This window comes from Talpa europaea (assembly GCF_964194135.1).
Source record: "Talpa europaea genome assembly, chromosome: 6".
Taxonomy (NCBI): domain Eukaryota; kingdom Metazoa; phylum Chordata; class Mammalia; order Eulipotyphla; family Talpidae; genus Talpa; species Talpa europaea.
Genome location: NC_140072.1, coordinates 92,670,757 through 92,688,670, shown reverse-complemented (window position 1 = coordinate 92,688,670; position 17,914 = coordinate 92,670,757). Strand labels below are relative to the sequence as shown.

The 17,914-nt window shown below is 48.4% G+C and overlaps 1 protein-coding gene across 1 annotated transcript in view; it reads right to left on the bottom strand.

Moving 5' to 3' along the window:
* The window catches only part of FLT3 (fms related receptor tyrosine kinase 3), a gene marked incomplete at its 3' end in the record, with an annotated part of 92,529 nt that overhangs the window by 34,272 nt on the left and 40,343 nt on the right, over window positions 1-17,914 (bottom strand). Inside the window, exon 9 of the mRNA XM_084235957.1 lies at window positions 17,199-17,367. Coding sequence (XP_084092083.1) covers window positions 17,199-17,367 — 169 coding nt within the window. The remainder of the gene's footprint in view (window positions 1-17,198; window positions 17,368-17,914) is intronic.

Genomic DNA, 17,914 nt, shown 5'->3' with positions numbered 1-17,914 from the left:
ACAGGATCGAGAGACCCGTAGTTAACACAAGGCTGATCTTCAAGCTCAGGCCCAAGTAGCTGCCTTGAGGCCATCATGCCCTACTCCTCCAACGACCGCAGCACCTGCCACCAGACAGAGGACAACAATGGGCCCCATGGGCCCCCATCAACCACTGCCAGGAGCCTGCTTCAAGTATGGCCTGGAGGGCCACTGGTCCAAACATTGCCCCAGCCCCCGCCCTCTGCCAGGACCGTGCCCCATCTGCAATGCCCAGGGTCACTGGAAAAGTAACTGTCCCTCCACGCCTGGCCATGATGGTCCAGTCCTTCCAGTCTCTGCAGCCCTGCCACTGGAGGTCTTGGGTTTGGCAGCTGAGGACTGAAGAGGCCCGGACTCGTCGACCCCAATAACCTTTGAGGAGCCCAGGGTGATGGTCAAGGTAGCAGGTAAGTCCATCTCCTTTCTGGTCTACACGGGGCTACCTTCTCTGTCCTCCCCTTCTATTTCAGTCAAACTTACCCTTCTCAGATCTCAGTTATGGGAGTTGACGGCCAACCCTCTCAACCTCAAGCTGCTGGCCCCATCCCTTGCCCAACAGACAACAAGCCCTTAGTTCACTCCTTCCTAGTCATGCCTTCTTGCCCCACACCATTCCTGGGTCGCAACCTCCTAACCAAACTTGGGGCTACTCTTTCATGGTTCCAAGACCCTAGCATTGCTTTCACCCCCCCACTGCTCCAAACATCTCCTAACCCTTCTCAGGATTATCCGCTGTTGACCCTGTGGTCTGACATACATCTACCCCGGTTGTGGCCACTCACCACCACCTACAGAGTGGTCATGGGCAACCCAGGGCACCCAGACCAATTTCTATATATAGTCTTCTGGCTTACTATAGTCCTTTCCCAGCCACCTAGGTTAAAAGTTGCAGTACAACCTCCTTCTGTTTTACAACTTTGGCTGCAACCTCTTAAATTGGAATGTAAGTTATTGCAAAGACAAAGACTTCTCCAAAACCCCCGATCCCACAAAAACTTGAGGAACCTGTCTTTTCATCCACTGATGATAAAGAACAACCACGACCATATGTCTGGGCACCCTGGAGGCCCCCCTTGTATCCTCCTCTACCAGCCTCCCAGGAATCCCAGTTGAGTGAGCCCCATCTACTTACTCCATCTGGATCTGAGTCTCAGCTGTCTCCTGATAGTCCTGACTCTCCAAAGGCACTGGTTCTTACACCCCAGGTGGTAAAATGTGTAGATTGCAAGGAGCAGATAGAGAGGCTCTCTAGCTCCCCTTAAGAGAGACCAGGGGACCAGTGTATTAGAATCCAAATGGGACTCTCCGTGGTGGACAGAGGTTATTCACAGACCAGCCCTACTCCACCACGGACCTGGTCAGCTGGAAAATCTGCACACCTTCCTATTCCAATAAGCCCTAGGCTATGATCAATCTCAGTCCCGCAGCAAGCACGCCTAGGTATCCAGTGTCATCTGGAAACTTCTGCAGCTTGGGATTCTTACACAGTGTCAGTACAGCTGGAATTTCCCCTTTTAAAGATCCTCTACACATAGCCACCCACCCCACCTCCTCCCCTAATTCAAACCCTACAAGGTGACCTTAGCCAAATTGGAAGCATTAATATCACCCAACAGATGCAGGCCTTGGACACCATTCTCTGCCAATTAAATCACCGGGTACAGGAATGAAAAGCTATCATGGATATCCATCTTCAATTTGTGTTTTTTCATCATTGTTTAGATGGTATTAAATTTCCTTATAAAACTAAGGTTTTGCTAAGTCTAATAAATGCAAGTGAGGAGAGGTAAGTGTGTTTGAAAAAAAAATGTATTGAAGATGGATATTCTGAAGGTCCTTAAGATAATTTAAAGCAGGGTGGGTAAAATGAAATGGTATTAGAAAGAAAGAAAGCAAAAGAAAGTGTTGAAGATCTGAGAGAGAGATTTTGGTGAGAAATCGTGTGTACTCAGATGTCTCCACCTCCTACAACACATTCATGAACTTGCTCATCTGACCAGCAAAACCCCCTCTGACCGACTCTTCATTAGCCGAAGCTGGGGCCAGGATTACCAGACTTGGATCAGCTCTCCCTTACTGCCATGGATCCTGCCCCTAGTAGGCCTGGTGATAATGATCCTGCTTTTCTTTGTTTCTACACCCTGTTTTCTTCACTTTATCCAGGCAAAGATCTCTGAGATGAGCCTTAGCTCCCCCAGACCCAGAAAAGCCATTCCTGTTATTTACAGATGAGTGACAGGGCATTGCTCTAGGGGTTCTGGTCCAACCCATTGGGCCAGTCCAGCGACCAGTTGCTTATCTCTCTAAACAAATGGATCCCACTGTAAAAGGATGGCAGCCCTGCCTGAGCGCACTTGTAGCAGCTGCTCTCCTCACTAGACAGGCCTTAAAACTCACACTGGGCCAACCTGTAAATGTTAGTTCTCTACATTGGCTCCAGGACCTACTCACTCACCAAGCTCTCTCCCTTCTAACACCCTCTTGTGTATTAGATTTCCACACTCTCTTTGTCAAAACCCTCTCATCTCCCTCTCCCATCCTCGACTCTCAATCTTGCTAGGCCTCACAGATGTTCTACTCCCTATCACAGATAACACCCTCTTGTTACTATGGTAGACACCATCACCAGTCAAACAACGGACCTGCCTTTATCTCAAAGATTACTCAACAGGTATCCTCTTCCCTGTGCATCACTTGGAAACTACACATTCCCTACCTACTGCAATCTTCTGGTAAGGTGGAATGGGTAAACAGTCTTACCAAAGTCCACCTAACCAAACTCTCCACGGAGCTGCGCAAATCCTAGGTGGAGCTGCTCCCACTGGCTTTAATCCACATCCGAGCCACCTCCTGTGGCCCCTTGTTCCTGAGCCCCTTTGAACTGATGTATGGCAGACCTCTTCTTACTAACCATGAACTCCCAGTCCAACCTACACCATTGGCTGGATATTTTCCATACTTCTTGCTCAGACAGCTGCTTCAAGAACACACAGACCGCTATCTACCACAACATGTGCCTATGTCACCTGACATGCCTGTCAACCCACTGTACCCTGGAGATCAGGTTCTTCTGAAAGTCATCTCTCCAAAACCACTTCAGCCAAGGTGGACAGGTCCACACACGATCATCTTGACTGCATTAACAGCTGTCAAGGTCTTGGGCAACACATCCTGGCATCAGCTGTCCAGGGTCAAATGGGTCCCCGTGGACAAGCAGTGTATATGGGAGCACTTGGGCCCAATTCGGGTACGCATCACTGGGCTGATCCCGGTCCAGGTTCCACTCAGCCTACAGAGTAGAGGCCCTCTGACTCTCCTTCCTCTGTTTCTAATCCCATCTCTTAAAGCCACATCCCATTCTTCTGTCTATGCCTGGCAATTCCAGTTCAGCGCAGCCTTGGGCAAGGTATTACCACTCGTAGGGCCTCTGATCCTAATCTCCTTATTTTTTTCTTTTTGCCCTATGCTTACTCCGTTTCATCCAACACTGGATCCTAGAAATGTCCCATACCACCTTTAACCAACTCTTTCTCCACCCATATTCTCGCGTCCCTGCAGAAGACTGTCATAACCAGGCCTGAGTCCCCACCCTGGTCTTCGCCCTCTTCCAGCAGGAACTAGCCAAAGAAAGAACCGCTGCCCTTTTTCTTATCCACAAAATGTTGCTACGAAAGGTCGATGCAGGGGCCAGGAATGAGGAAGCCCATACAGAAAAAACAAGATGGCCCTGACACCAGGACCACTGATACCATCAACCTGAAACTAAAGCCATAAACAGGAGAAAACAACTGGGCTCCACGAAAAACAACTTTGTTCCACCTAAACCTGCTCCCCCCCCACCACCAACGCTGCCAACCCAGTTTTCCTACCTAACCTCTCCTCACCCTATAAAAGGACATCTCCCCCCACAATGAGCGCGACTTCACTGACCCCCACGTTGGGTCCATGAAGTTTGCCTGGGGGGCGCAAAAAATTTTCCCCACTTTTGAGAAAACTTAGCCTGGCTCTTCTTTTCTTTACTGCGCCAAACCTTTCAATTAAGTCCAGTAATCATTTTGAATAAAAAAAGTAAATTTAAAAGCTTTCCTGTGGGATATATACTGTGAGAAAATATTAAAATTAAAAGATGCAAAGGAAAACAAAACTAAAGTAAATGTCCATCACCAGGAGTTAGATAAGATTTTCTAAAAAGTAGAATACTATGTCATCATTAAAATGTTAATGGACATAATGAAAGATATAGTTGAAGTTCTGGCAGGAGACAGAGTCACTAGGGTGAAAAGGCATCTGGTATCTTGCTCAATGGGGCTCCATGGCTCCCCACTCCCTACCGGTGCCTGCTGGAAAATCCTGACTGACACAAAAGAACCCCCAGGGAATGTTGAAGACCGCAGGCCCAGATGTCCCCTCGAGAATGAGAAAGCCCACCTAGGAAGCCCACCTACAGGCGAGAATGAGGGCCTGCTGATACCATCAGAAAACAACTCTGTTCTTCGTCAAACCAGTTCCCCCACCCACAAGCCCAGTTTCCCTCTGCCCATCCTATAAAAACCTGCTTTCCCCTGACAATGGGCAGGACTTCACCAACCCCCACCTTGGGTCCATGAATTTCGCGGAGAATGCAATAGAGGCCCCCTTTAAACTTATTCTGTTATCCTCGTCTTTCTCTGCCAACCCTTTCATTCTGGTGCCGAAATCCGGGAGAGCTCGTGTCGGCCCACCTGCTGGGCGGCCAGCTCTCCGTGGACCAGCTCTCTCCCTACCTGGACTCCAGTCTCCCGCTGCTTGGCGCCTGTCCTAACCACCGGATCATCATCGGCCAGGAGGGTAAGTCTCCTCCTCAGCCCCTCCTACCGGAGTAGGCTCCAATAGGCTCAGTTCCTAGCCGGGTCTGTCCTTAAGCCGTGAGCCCATGCCAGTCCAGGTCCAACTCCCACCAACTCTTTCTGGGGACGCCCATAATGATCGGTGGCCTGTTCCTAATCCCTCCAGGGGGAGACCTGGAGACATCTGCTTCTCCCTCTCGGCGTTCCTCCCGCTGAGCGGTGTCTGGTCCCCAGATATGTCCGGGACCTGGCCCGTGCCTAATCCAGTCTATTGGAGTCCTGCCTGGGACGCCAGACCAGCCTCCAAAGACCTCCAAGTTCTGAGCCGCTGGGGGTGGTAACCAGGCATGGGCTCCTCAAATTCCAAAATCAAATCCCACATGCCTCTTGGCTATCTTCTGGCCTCCCTCCAGGCCTTAAGCCTGGAACAAGATATCCGGCCAAAATATCTTATTTTTTATTGCAACTCTCTTTGGCCTCAATATCCCCTGGACAATGAGTCCAGGTGGCCGGACAATGGCACATTTGATTTAATATCCTCAGGGACCTTCATAACTTTTGCCAGTGCATGGGAATATGGGCAGAAATTCCATATGCCCAGGCTTTCTCTCTGTTGCGTTCCCATCCCTCCCTTCTTGAGTCCTGTCACATTTTCCAAGCTCTCCTTGCCCATGGTAGCCCCTCTTCCTTCTCCTCCACCCTGTCCTCCTCCCAAAATCCAGAGGCCCCTTCGCCTAACTCTGATCCAGCTTCAGCCTCCTCTGATCCTTTAGATCTCCCTTCTGGCCCTCCCACAGCGCCCCCACACCCACTCAACCACGATGCCTCCCCCTGCTGACTTCCCTCCTCCCTATCCTTGTAATCCAGGGTGGCCTCAACCCTCCCCATCGATCTCTCCCCACCACCACACCTGGGCCAGACAGGGGGCAGCAACCCTTGCCCCCCTCCAGGAGGTGGCGGGAGCTGAGTGTCTGGTCGAGTCCATGTTCCCTTCTCGCTCTCTGAGCTCTCTCAAATCAATCAAAGGCTGCGCTCTTACACTGATGATCCCTCCTCCTATATCAAGCTATCTCACACAGACTTACCACCTCACCTGGCAAGACGTCCATGTTATTCTCTCTTCCTCTCTCACCCCCGAAGAGGGAGATAGGATGTACCAAGCAGCCCAAAATCATGGGGACCATGTCCGGCTGATGTGTTGCTTCCCAACAGACCCCGGCTTGGGACCATCAACTAGATACCGATGCGGGGCACCGAGGCAGGGAGCACAGGGACAGGTTCATTACCTACATAGTGGCGGGGCTTGAGGCGGCGACTAACAAGTTTGTCAATTATGACCACATGCAGGAAATAACCCAGCTCCCCTCTGAAAATCTGGTGACATTTCTTAGCCACCTTACAAAGGGTCTGTGCAAATATAGCCGCATAGACCCCGAGTCCCCCGGGGGAGCCACCATTTTAGCTACTCACTTTATCTCTCAGTCGGCCCCAGATATCTGGAGAAAACTTAAAAGGGTGGAGGACGGTCCTGAGACCCCTGTCCGGGACCCTGTGAACATGGCCTTTAAAGTGTTCAATTACCAGGAGGAGCAGGAAAAGGCTGAGAGGGAGGCACGGTCCAAGCAAAAAGGCGGAGATGCAGGTCAGCCTCCAGACACAGGCTAACCAAGCCTTAATTGCTGCCTTGAGGCCCTTACCCCCGGCTCCTCTCAATGGACACCCGCTGGACACCCGCAGCAGGACACCTGGGGTCACGACAGCCTCCCAGAGCCTGCTTCAAGTGTGGCCAGCAAGGCCACTGGTCAAAGTACTGCCCAAACCCCAGATGCCCGGACAAGCTATGCCCCAACTGTGGTCAAGCAGGACACTGGAGAAGCAACTGCCCCTCGGTGCCGGACCATGGGGGACAGTCCCTCCACCTCTCACTCCCACTTCAGGGGCGGCCCTGGGTCTGGCGACTGAAGATTGACGGGACCTGGCTCCATCGACCCCCATCATCTTCGAGGAGCCTAGGGTGAAGGTCAAGGTAGAAGGTAAGTCCATCTCCTTTTTGTGGACACAGGGCCACCTACTCTGTTCCCCCTTCCTACTCGGGTGTCACCTATGCTTCCCAGGTCTCTGTTATGGGTGTAGACGGCCAACCCTCTCAGCCCAGCACCACGGGGCTGCTTCCATGCATTGTGGATGGGAAACCCGTGGTGCATTCATTCCTGGTCATGCCTGCCTGTCCATCTCCGCTTTTGGGACGGGACCTCCTGACTAAATTGGGGGCCACTCTGTCTTTCCATGATCCTTCTGTGGCCCTAATATTATCTCTTACAGAAGTCCCACACTCCCATGACTGCCCTATAGACCCGAAGGTTGTCAATCCCCAGGTTTGGGACATCTCCACACCGGTTGTAGCTTCCCACCACCAACCAATCATCATCTCCCTCAAAGACCCCACCGCCTTCCCCTTTCGCTCTCAGTTTCCTCTTTCCCCGACCCACCAGAGAGGCCTCAAACCTATCATTGAACGCTTGTTTTCCACCAGCTTGCTAGTCCCCACCAACTCCCCTTGCAACATACCCATCCTGGCGCTTAAAAAGCACGATGGGGAGGGCCTCCCCGGTGGCGCAGCGGTTGAGCGCTGGGTTGCAAAGCTGCCCAAAGCTTCTGTGGCGCCAGATCGATCCCCGGCTGCTCCCCGGCCACCAGAGGAGGGTCCCACGTGGCGCGCAGACCTCTCCTGCCGCCTGCTGCTCCCCTCAGCAGTGTACTTCGGTCCTTCTGCCTTTTCTGCTCCCCGCTCTGGCTCTGGTGAATTCTCTCACCCTCCTGCGCTTCTGACTGTACCCAGTGCTTGTATAAATAAATAAATAAACAAATAAATCTTAAAAACAAAAAACAAAAAAAAGCACGATGGGTCCTACCACCTAGTTCAGGACCTGCGGGCAATTACCGAGGCCGTCATCCCTACCCACCCGGTCATTCCCAATCCCTACACTCTCCTGTCTCACATCCCTTCTTCTCCCTCCCACTTTTCAGTTCTAGACTTGAAGGATGCCTTTTTCACTATCCCTCTCCATCCTGCTTGTCACTTTCTGTTTGCCCTCACATGGGAGGACCCAGACACCCACACTTCACGTCAGCTCACTTGGACAGTCTTACCTCAGGGGTTCTGAGACAGCCCCCACATTTTCGGTCAGGCCCTAGCCCAAGACCTCCAACAATCACTCTTCACCCTTCCGTTGTTCTCCAGTACGAAGACGACCTCCTCCTCTGCAGCCCGACCCTGGAACTATCCCTCTCACACACCGCCACCCTCCTAAACTTCTTGGGGTCCAAGGGCTACAGGGTCTCCCCCTCCAAGGTCCAACTATCCACACCAGTGGTCACATACCTTGATCTCCACGTGACACCCACCACAACACAATTGACTGTTGATAGGAAGGTGGCGATTTGAGCCCTTAAGGCCCCACAATCAGCCGAAGAAATTCTCTCTTTCCTGGGGCTGGCAGGCTTCTTCCGACATTGGGTCCTCAACTATGCCCTCCTTGCGAACCCTCACAAAATATGGCCCGCACCTCTCCTGAAGGCCCCCTGACTAACCCCGGGGAGGCCCACTAAGCGTTCCTTCTCCTCCAATCTGCCCCCCTACTCCAAGCTCCCGCCCTTGCACTACCGAATCCTAACAAACCCTTCACACTCTACATGGTCAAGCATCAGGGCATTACACTGGGGGTCTCAGTCCAACCAGTGGGCCCCCAAGACCGCCCGGTGGCATATCTATCCAAACAGACGGACCTCACTTTTAGGGGACGGCAGCCCTGTCTGCGGGCCCTGGCGGCAGCTGCCCTCCTCGCACGACAGGCCCTTGAACTCACCCTTGACCAACCTATCACTGTAAAGTCTCACCACAGATTACAGGACCTCCTCACTCACCACTCTCTATCCATGCTTACTCCCTCTAGGGTCCTTAACATCCACACTTTGTTTATTGAAAATCTTGCCCTGACGCTGAGCCAATCTTCAGCCCTAAATCCGACCACACTGTTGCCTCGCCCTGACAACCCCTCTCCTGAACACTCCTGCCCAGAGGTACTGGATACACAGGCATCTTGTCTCAGCCTCCATGACATTCCCTTCCCTGAGCCTGACCATACCCTCTTTGTGGACAGGAGTTCTGTTATAGGTGGGGAAGGGAAGAGGAGAGCGGCCTATGCTGTTGTCACCCTCGACAAAGTAGCTGAAGCCGCCCTGCTGCCTGAGGGCACCACCTCCCAAAAAGCCGAACTAATAGCCTTAACCAGGGCCCTGACCATAGCCTGGGATAAACGGGTCAACATTTACATGGATTCCAAATATGCATTCCTGATAGCTCACAGCCACGCGGGCATTTGGGAGGAACAGGGTTTCCTGACCACAAAAGGTAACCCTATCATTAATGCCAAACTTATTCTTAAGCTCCTGGAAACCCTGGGCCTGCCAAGGGAAGCTGCCATCATACACTGTAAGGGACATCAGTTGGACCGCTCCTCCTTCTCAGAGGGCAACAACAAAGCTGATGTGACCGCCAGGGCCTTCACAGGCCCTACTTGCCACCCAGTAGCCCCTCTCCTGTTCCTTTGAGTCCCCACACTGACACCTTCATACACCCCACAGAAGTCTCACTTCCTGCTGGCCAGAGGGGGTTCCATGGGCGCGAAGGGATGGATAGTGGTTGACAACAGACTGGCCCTTCCCCAGGACCTGGCACCCACACTCATCGAACAAATACACTTCACTCTCCACATTGGGTCGCGGTCCCTAACACATTTCCTAAAGCCTCTCTTTTTTCACCCTTCCCTGTCCAAAGTGGTGGGGGAAGTCTGCTCTAAATGTCAAACTTGCTCTAGGGTGTCCCCCCAAGGGGTGCTAAGGCCGCCCAACTTTGTGGCTCATCCGCTGAGAGGCTACTTACCAGGCCAGGACTGGCAAATCAACTTCACACACACACCCAAACACGAGAAAGTCCCCTACCTCCTGGTCCTGGGAGACACTATGTCAGGATGGGTCGAGGCATTCCCGGCAACCCAGGAAACAGCACAGGTCGTCACAGAAGCCCTGGTTAATGACATTATTCCTCGCTTTGGTCTGCCTAACTCACTACAGTCGACAATGGTCCGGCCTTCGTTTCCAAAGTGACCCAACAGGTATCTGAGTCACCGGGCATTTCCTGGAAACTCCACATCCCATGCTGGCCGCAGCCATCGGGTAAGGTGGAGCGCACCAACCGGCTCCTAAAGGACCACCTCTCCATGCTGTCTTTCGAACTCTGGAAATCCTGGGTAGAGTCACTGCCTTGGCAACCCCGTGGAGCCCACTTCACCTTAGCCCATTCGAGCTCATGTATGGACGCCGGTTTCTGATTAATCACGACCTGCCAGTCCAGCCCATGCTTTTGGCTGGATATCTCCCTTACTTTTCTCTTCTCAGACAGCTTCTCCAGGAACACACAGACCAGTTCCTACCCAGACCTCAGCCGGCCCCACCCACCTGGGGGGATCCTGTCCACCCCAGAGATCAGGTGTGTTGCTACAGGACCTCTCAAAGCCGCTCCAGCCGCAGTGGACCGGACCCCACACAGTGATTCTCATCACCCCCACTGCAGTTAAGGTTGCAGATCAACCACCCTGGCACCACCTGTCTTGGGTTAAGTGGGCCCCAAACATGGACTGGTATGTCTCTACTCCTCTGGGCCCTACTCGGCTGCTCATTTCTCATCAGCCTCCCAGACAAAGTCCCCATGATATGGAAGTTCAAGGTACGTGAAACATTCGTATCCGGTTCCACCCAGACTACACACTCAGTTGGAACAGCTGACTGCCCTCCCCAGGGATGCTGCTCACTGGTTCGATCGACTTTTCTAACACTCAACCATTCATGACCAGTGAGCTCATGCTCTGCTTTACCTATGATCAAAAGCACCCCTATTGTGTCAATGACTACCCAGACTATGGGGGCTGCCCTTATTGGTCGTGTTCAATGCATAGAGTAAATTCTGGCTGCAACATCAAATCCATGCTTGGGGGCTGGGGGTAACAGGTGTATATCAGTATATCAGACCCCTGGGATGCTATGTGGAAGACACACAAAGGTATACAACAGGATGACGCCCCAGTATCCAAAGGCCTCATTCCTTATCTTCAGATAACTGGTCCCCTCACCAAACAGCTCGGTGGTAATAGCCCAGGACATCTTACACCAGGAAAAAACATTACAGAGCCAGCTTATCCAACCAGACGCGCCCCACCACACACGGGCCCATGCCTCATGGCTGACTCTCCTAGATCAATCTCTCTCCTTCTTCAACCATCAAACTCAGGCTTAAGCGTGTCGCACTGCTTCCTTTGCGCTTCCCTGAAATGACCATTGTTAGCTGCAATCCCCGTCAATGCCACTGCCCCTGGTGCCCACCACTCAGAGGAGCCCCTTAACATCACCTCTCCATTGTGGGGCCCAGTAACATCTGACCTACATAGGGACCCGGTTCCTTTAGTCTTTTTTTTGGCCCGATTCCTCTGCCTTGACACCAGGAGTCTCGTCCTTCCCCTGTGCAACTAACATCGCCTTTAACTTCATAATAGCTGCTCCCAATAACACCGTCCTGTGGTGTAATGGCACCCTGGATTCCAGTGTCACAACGACTATCCCAGGACCTTGCATCCCAGCCATTCTGGTTCCCCAGCTGACCCTATATGGCCAAGGTGAACTGGCAGGGCTCCTCCATTCAGCCCGCCATAAAAGAGCAGTCTGCCTTCCCCTCATAGTTGAGATCAGCCTGGTCTCCTCAGCGGCTTTGGCAGGAATAGCAGGAGGGGCTCTGAGTCATAATCTCAGGACAAACCAGCAATTGGCAGAACAACTTCAAATCGTTAAAGAAAACACAGCTAGCTCGCTGGCCTCCCTCCAGAGACAACTGACTTCCTTGGCTCAGGCCACGCTCCAGAACCGGCGAGCACTGGATCTACTGACTGCAGAAAAAGGGGGCACATGCTTATTCCTAAGGAAAGAGTGCTGCTATTATATTAATAAATCAGGTTTGGTGGAACAAACTATAGACCACCTCAACAAACTCACCACAGACTTAGCCAAAGCCGGGGGCCCCAATCAAGGGTGGGCCTGGTTGAGCCACCCACTGTCCTCTTGGTTCTTACCTTTGGTAGGGCCATTGGTACAAATATGCCTGTTTTTTCTCTTTGCTCCTTGCCTGATCAAGTTCATTCAATCCCAGATTCAGTGGATGACCACAACCACTTTCAACCAGTTGCTGCCCCACCCCTACCCTCAGCTGCCCAGCCAAGACCCTCATGCCACCTAATACCTACTTCACCCCACGCTGCCCCCATTCAGCAGGAAGTAGCCAGACTAGACTCGTTGCCCCCTTTTCCTATATAAGTAAACAGGTTGGCATGAAAGGTGTGGCGGGAGCCAGAGTCACTAGGGTGAAAAGACATCTGGTATCTTGCTCAACCAGGCCCCATGGCTCCCCACTCCCCACCAGCGCCTGCTGGAAAATCCTGACTGACCTAAGAGGAACCATCACTGAACATTGAAGACTAAGGGCCCAGATGTCCCCTCGAGAATGAGGAAGCCCATCTAGGAAGCCCACCCAGGGGCGAGAATGAGGGCCTGCTGATACCATCAGAAAACAACTCTGTTCCTCATCAAACCAGTTCCCCCACCTGCAAGCCCAGTTTCCCTCTGCCCATCCTATAAAAACCTGCTTTCCCCTGACAATGGGTTCCCGACTTCACTGACCCCCACCTTGGGCCCGCGAATTATACCCAGGAACACAAAAGAGCCCCCCTTTAAACTTATTCTGTCATTCTCATCTTTCTCTGCCGACCCTTTCAATGGTAATAATGCTTAGTAACAGAGATACTTATGTTATATTTTAAGTGAAAAATCAGAACACAAAATAACACAGTATCATGTTTGTACAAAAATTTCTATTGATGTTTCTATCATGGTGGTGACATAAATGTAATCTCTGGAGGTGAAATTATTGGTGTGATTTCTCTCGTTAATCAATTTCAGAAAACAGAAGGTGGCAGAGGCTGTTGACTGTGCCTTATGTGATTGGGCAAGTATCATAAAATAGAATCATGATGATTAAATGAGGTGATCTGTAACATCTGGCATACAGTAAGAGCTCAAATAAATTTCTTCTGTTCTCAGCAAGCAGCTTCAAATGAGGGAACTGTAACCTATGACTGAGAGGGGTCTTTGGGAAAAAAGGCACTTGACCATGACCACTAACAGCAGAAGAGAAGAGGGCGATACCAGGGTTCCCTGGTATCTCACTATACTCCCCGAACATCTATGACCCTTTTCTGTACACACATAAAACTCAACTCCGTTGGAAAAAAAAAAAAATCCTCCTACAGAGACTTAACATGCTTCTGTATTATATCAATTATTGATTTAAGAATCAGCTTTTTCATTTGTTCCTGAGAATACTTTATCACCACCCAGATCCCACACAAAGACTCTGTGGCAGTTTACCAGTAAGTGCTGAGGAATGCCTGTTCTGGGCAAAGCTTAGATTTGTAGATTTGAGACATTAAATATTTCAGAGAAAGAGAAAACACAAAGATTGGGCAAGCCTAAGGTGAATCTTTAAGAAGAAACTACTAAATAATTAAAAATCTCCACAAGCTTCTTTTTTCCTTAACCATGAAAATGGGAAAAACTAAGGGAGATTTGGTGTTTATTGTTAAATCTAAAGAGATAGGAAATAATCCACACTAGCGGATGAAATATTCTCAAACCTTTACTTACACCAGTATATCAGTCAAACTGAAAAGTTATAATGGAAAAAATGTCAACACACAAAGGCAAGCCCTAATAAACTTGGGTATGATATTTGAGGAAGTAAATTAGAGAAATGAAGCTATGAAGGTGAGGAAGCTGGAAGACTTCTGGAGTACATGCTGTGACCACACCAAAGCTTTTTGTGGAGTAGTGTTATTACACAGATCTTTTAGTTACATAAAAAAAACTCATTGCTTTGTTATAAAGTCATATCTTGTACCATGATTAAAATATTTTATTTCACAAACAAAAGGTATATTGATTCAATTGTCCACTCTAGGTGGTGGGTAAGGATGCTCACTGTACTATTCTTTTAGTTTATTCAAAAATTGGAAACTTTTCATAATAAAATGTTAAAAAGAAGTTAAATTATAATATATCTGCCACTCCCTGTGACACGGGATCTAATGTGGTGAGCAAAGGGCATTTAGAGTACTCAGAGATAGGTTCAGATTTTTTTGTTCAATATTTTGAACACCTTTTTCGTGAAGGTGGCACCAGCTTCCATTTGCATTGTGTATGAAATAGCCCATAATCACTAACAAACATGGTAGCTCTCCAAGAACTTTTGAAACAGAATGCTGAGTGTTAAGGTATGTGCGTGTGTGGTCCTTGCAATACAAAGACAATGCCACAGACTCATCTTTGGCTCATACTTTGGCACTTTGAATTGTTTTTCAGAGTGATGGTTTACTAAACACCTGCTGACTGAACTGGGCCTTGTTCAGGAGAGAGAAATGGACAGAGTGCCATCCTATTGGAGCTAGAACTCACGGGTGAGATTCAGCATACAAAGAGATTCACTATATTATCTGCTGTTTACAAAGGAGAGGGGCGCCAAACACCATAGGAGTAAGGATCTGTCCTGATTTCCTCCTTGGGTCCCATCTATTGGGTAAGTACCTGAGGTCAGTAGTGCAGACTGTGGTCATGGACTGGATTAACTAGCCCACTAGACTGGCCTATGACCCACATATCAGAGCCATGGTTCTCTGATCAGTGCTTCTGTAAAATCTTTAGAGATTTTGTGCCAGATGTCACCAGCACAAGAGCAATGATCCCCTAGGTGGCCTCTGGCACTTAAATATGCCTGAGTAAATTTGGGGGAGAAAGAAGAAAGATATTACCTTATTTACTTGGGTAGCCCTTCACAGCATTAAGCTCATTAAAAAGATATTAAAGGAATATTTGTTGAACTAAATTGACTCAATCCTTTACCTCTTTCAATCAGGTTCAAAAGAGAATCCCATAGCACGGAGAGTTTCTCTGACATTGGGTCACAACATAAAGAAAGGAGAGAAAAGTGACAGCAACAATATCTTCCTGAACACAGGCCTCTGGTCTTCAATTCAACTAGGAAGAGAGGGGCTGACTCCCTGGCTTCAATGTCCAGAAGTGGGATAATTTAGAATAAGGGCTTATAAAAATGGAATGGTCTTTTTAAGGCAGTAGTTCCCAGTCACAGGCAACTCTGACACTGTTTGGAGATATTTTTCATTGTCCTAACAGGGAGGTGATGCTACTGACATCCAGTACAGAGATCCTGCTAAATATCCTCCAATGCACAGGCCAGCACCCAGAATAAAGAATTGGCCTAAGATGTCAGCAAAGCTGCTGGTGAGTAACCCTGTTGAGTATGGGGGAGTCAGTTCACAGGCCAAAGACTACATTCTTAATTACCTGGGAAAAAAATGAATGTTTTGAACATAAATTAGGCTTGTGTAAGAGAGGTAGATGATTCCATGCCAATCCTGTATTACAACTCTTTTTAAAAATGCAAACAAGTATCAGTTTCAAATCACTTTCAAGTAGGAAGAATAGTACCTTAATCAGAAAACAAATACTGTGAAGAGTCAAGTGAAAAAAGAACTTAACTCTTACTCTGCATCTGACCAGTGCTATCCAATAGAAACACAAGTCACACATGCAACCTACACTTGTAATTTTAAAATTTCAGTTAGTTACATAAAAAAAGTAAAAGTACTAAATTTTGTTTTACTTCATATATCCAAAATACTGTCATGAAGTCAATATAAAAATTAGCAATGAGTTATTTTATATTTTTTTAATAATAAGTCTTCAAACTCTAGTGTTTACTGTACAGGTACACACTCCATTTCTCCATTTGTATTAGCCACATTTCAAGTTCTCAGTAGACATTTACTGATTTGCACAGCATAGACCTAGACCCATGATAGGAATCACCAGAGATTCTCATGAAAAATGTAGCATCTTGGGGGCCTCCCTGGTGGCACAAGGGGTTAAGACGCAACCTATGAAGCAATCCGCAGCCACTGACACGAGTTCAATCCCTGGCCAGGGAGCTATCCACATGACACAGCAGACCTCTCCTGACTCGCCCACTGCTCCCTTTAGCAAAGTATTTCAGTCAATCTGCCTGTTCTTCTCCCCACTCTGTCTCTGATGATTCCTCTCACCCCCTACACCTCTGGCTTGTACCCTGTTCTTGTATGCATAAATAAAAAAGTCTTTAAAAAAAAAAAGGTAGCATCTGGGCATTTGCCCCAATTTTGGTTCAGCCTGTCTGAATATGGAACCAGGGATCCACATTTCTAACATTTGCCCAGATGATTCCTATACAGAAGTTTAAAGACCACAGGTTGAGAAAAAATGACTTATTCTAGATCACTGACTTGCTTGAGAGACAAGTACCTCTCAGTCACTCATAGTCTAGCCCGAAACCATGTTACACAGTATTTTTTTTAAGAGCTAAGAAGTGTCATGGCTAAAGAAGCTGTAAGGAAAAAAGTTGTTTTTACTTTCTAAAGAAGGAACAAAGCATTTCTCCCGTAAGACATCCTTGAATGCAGTTGTACCATGCTCAGAAAATGAAATTTTCCTTCAGCATTTACTATTGGGCTATTTCTGCATTTATTTTTTGAAAATGTAATACACCTATAGGTACTGCTTTCCTGTTTTTCAGGAGTTTTACTTCCGCAACCATCTGTAAATGTACTAGGGAGGACTCTGTGTACTGCTACAGGATACTCTCAAATAGGAAGTAATGACCTGGTGACTCAGAAAACGCCACAGAACCTACTCAACTACTAGAATTCTGGTTTTCATGTGGTACTTAACGCTATCTGAACTTATGATCAAACTGTTACTATGTCTTCACCTTTGTGTCTGTTTTCTCCTCTTCCATGTCAACTTAGCAATATAGAAACACATGATACAAAACTGCTCTTCTCAAGGGCAAAGAGAAGAGATGTGCTAAGAATGGCAATGGACAGCCTCTGCAGCACCGGTTTGCTCCCCCACCGGCTGGCGAGGGTCCCACATGGCGCGTAGACCTCTCCTGCCATGCCCGCTGCTCCCCTCAGCAGTGTGTTTCGTCAGTCCGCCTGTTCTGCTCCCCACTCTGGCTCTGGTGAATTCTCTCACCCTCCCGCGCTTCTGACTGTACCCAGCTCTTGTAAAAAATAAATAAATAAATCTTAAAAAAAAAAAAAAAAAGAATGGCGATGGTCCTGCAGCTCCAGATCTTCTCACCTGTACCCATCATCAAGGCCACTTTGCTCACAAGGAAAGGATTTTCGAGAGAAGGTCCATGTACATCTGATTTGTGGGTATGCTTTAAACCTGACAGAAAAACAAAACTCTTCATTCTGGTCAATATCATAATCTTCACTTGATTTGGAAGCATTGATAAATCCCTTTTCTGCAAAAAAAAAAATGCATTTATAAATTAGATAATTAGATTCATTTGGAAATACATATGTATTGATAAAGTACATTTTTATCCATCATTTTGATGTAAGAAATTCATCTGAATTTGATAGCCCAATGAGAGTCCTAGCCCCAATTATATGCCTGAGCTCAACACCTTCTGGAATCAAGATTCATTTTAGGAATTGGGTATAAATGATTGACCATCCTCCCGGTGAAATGTATAAATAAACCTACAGATCTTGCAGATAATTACAAGAGATTGAAGCCAGGTTCCAGCCTGGCTAATCATGAAAACACTAGGCAGGAGTCCACTGACAGTGTAGGTTCTCTCAGTGACACATTCCACATAAAATAACCTCAGGCCACAAATCACAGCGCAATCGAGCCAGCAATGTTCACAAGGTTTCCTTTGGAACACTTCCTTATTAATTGGATAAGAGAACCACTTCATTTCTTAGCATTTTCATTATGGCTGAAAGCTACTGCCTAATCTGAATTACTTCAATGTAGTTATTTTCAAATCCTGCCTCCCTCCA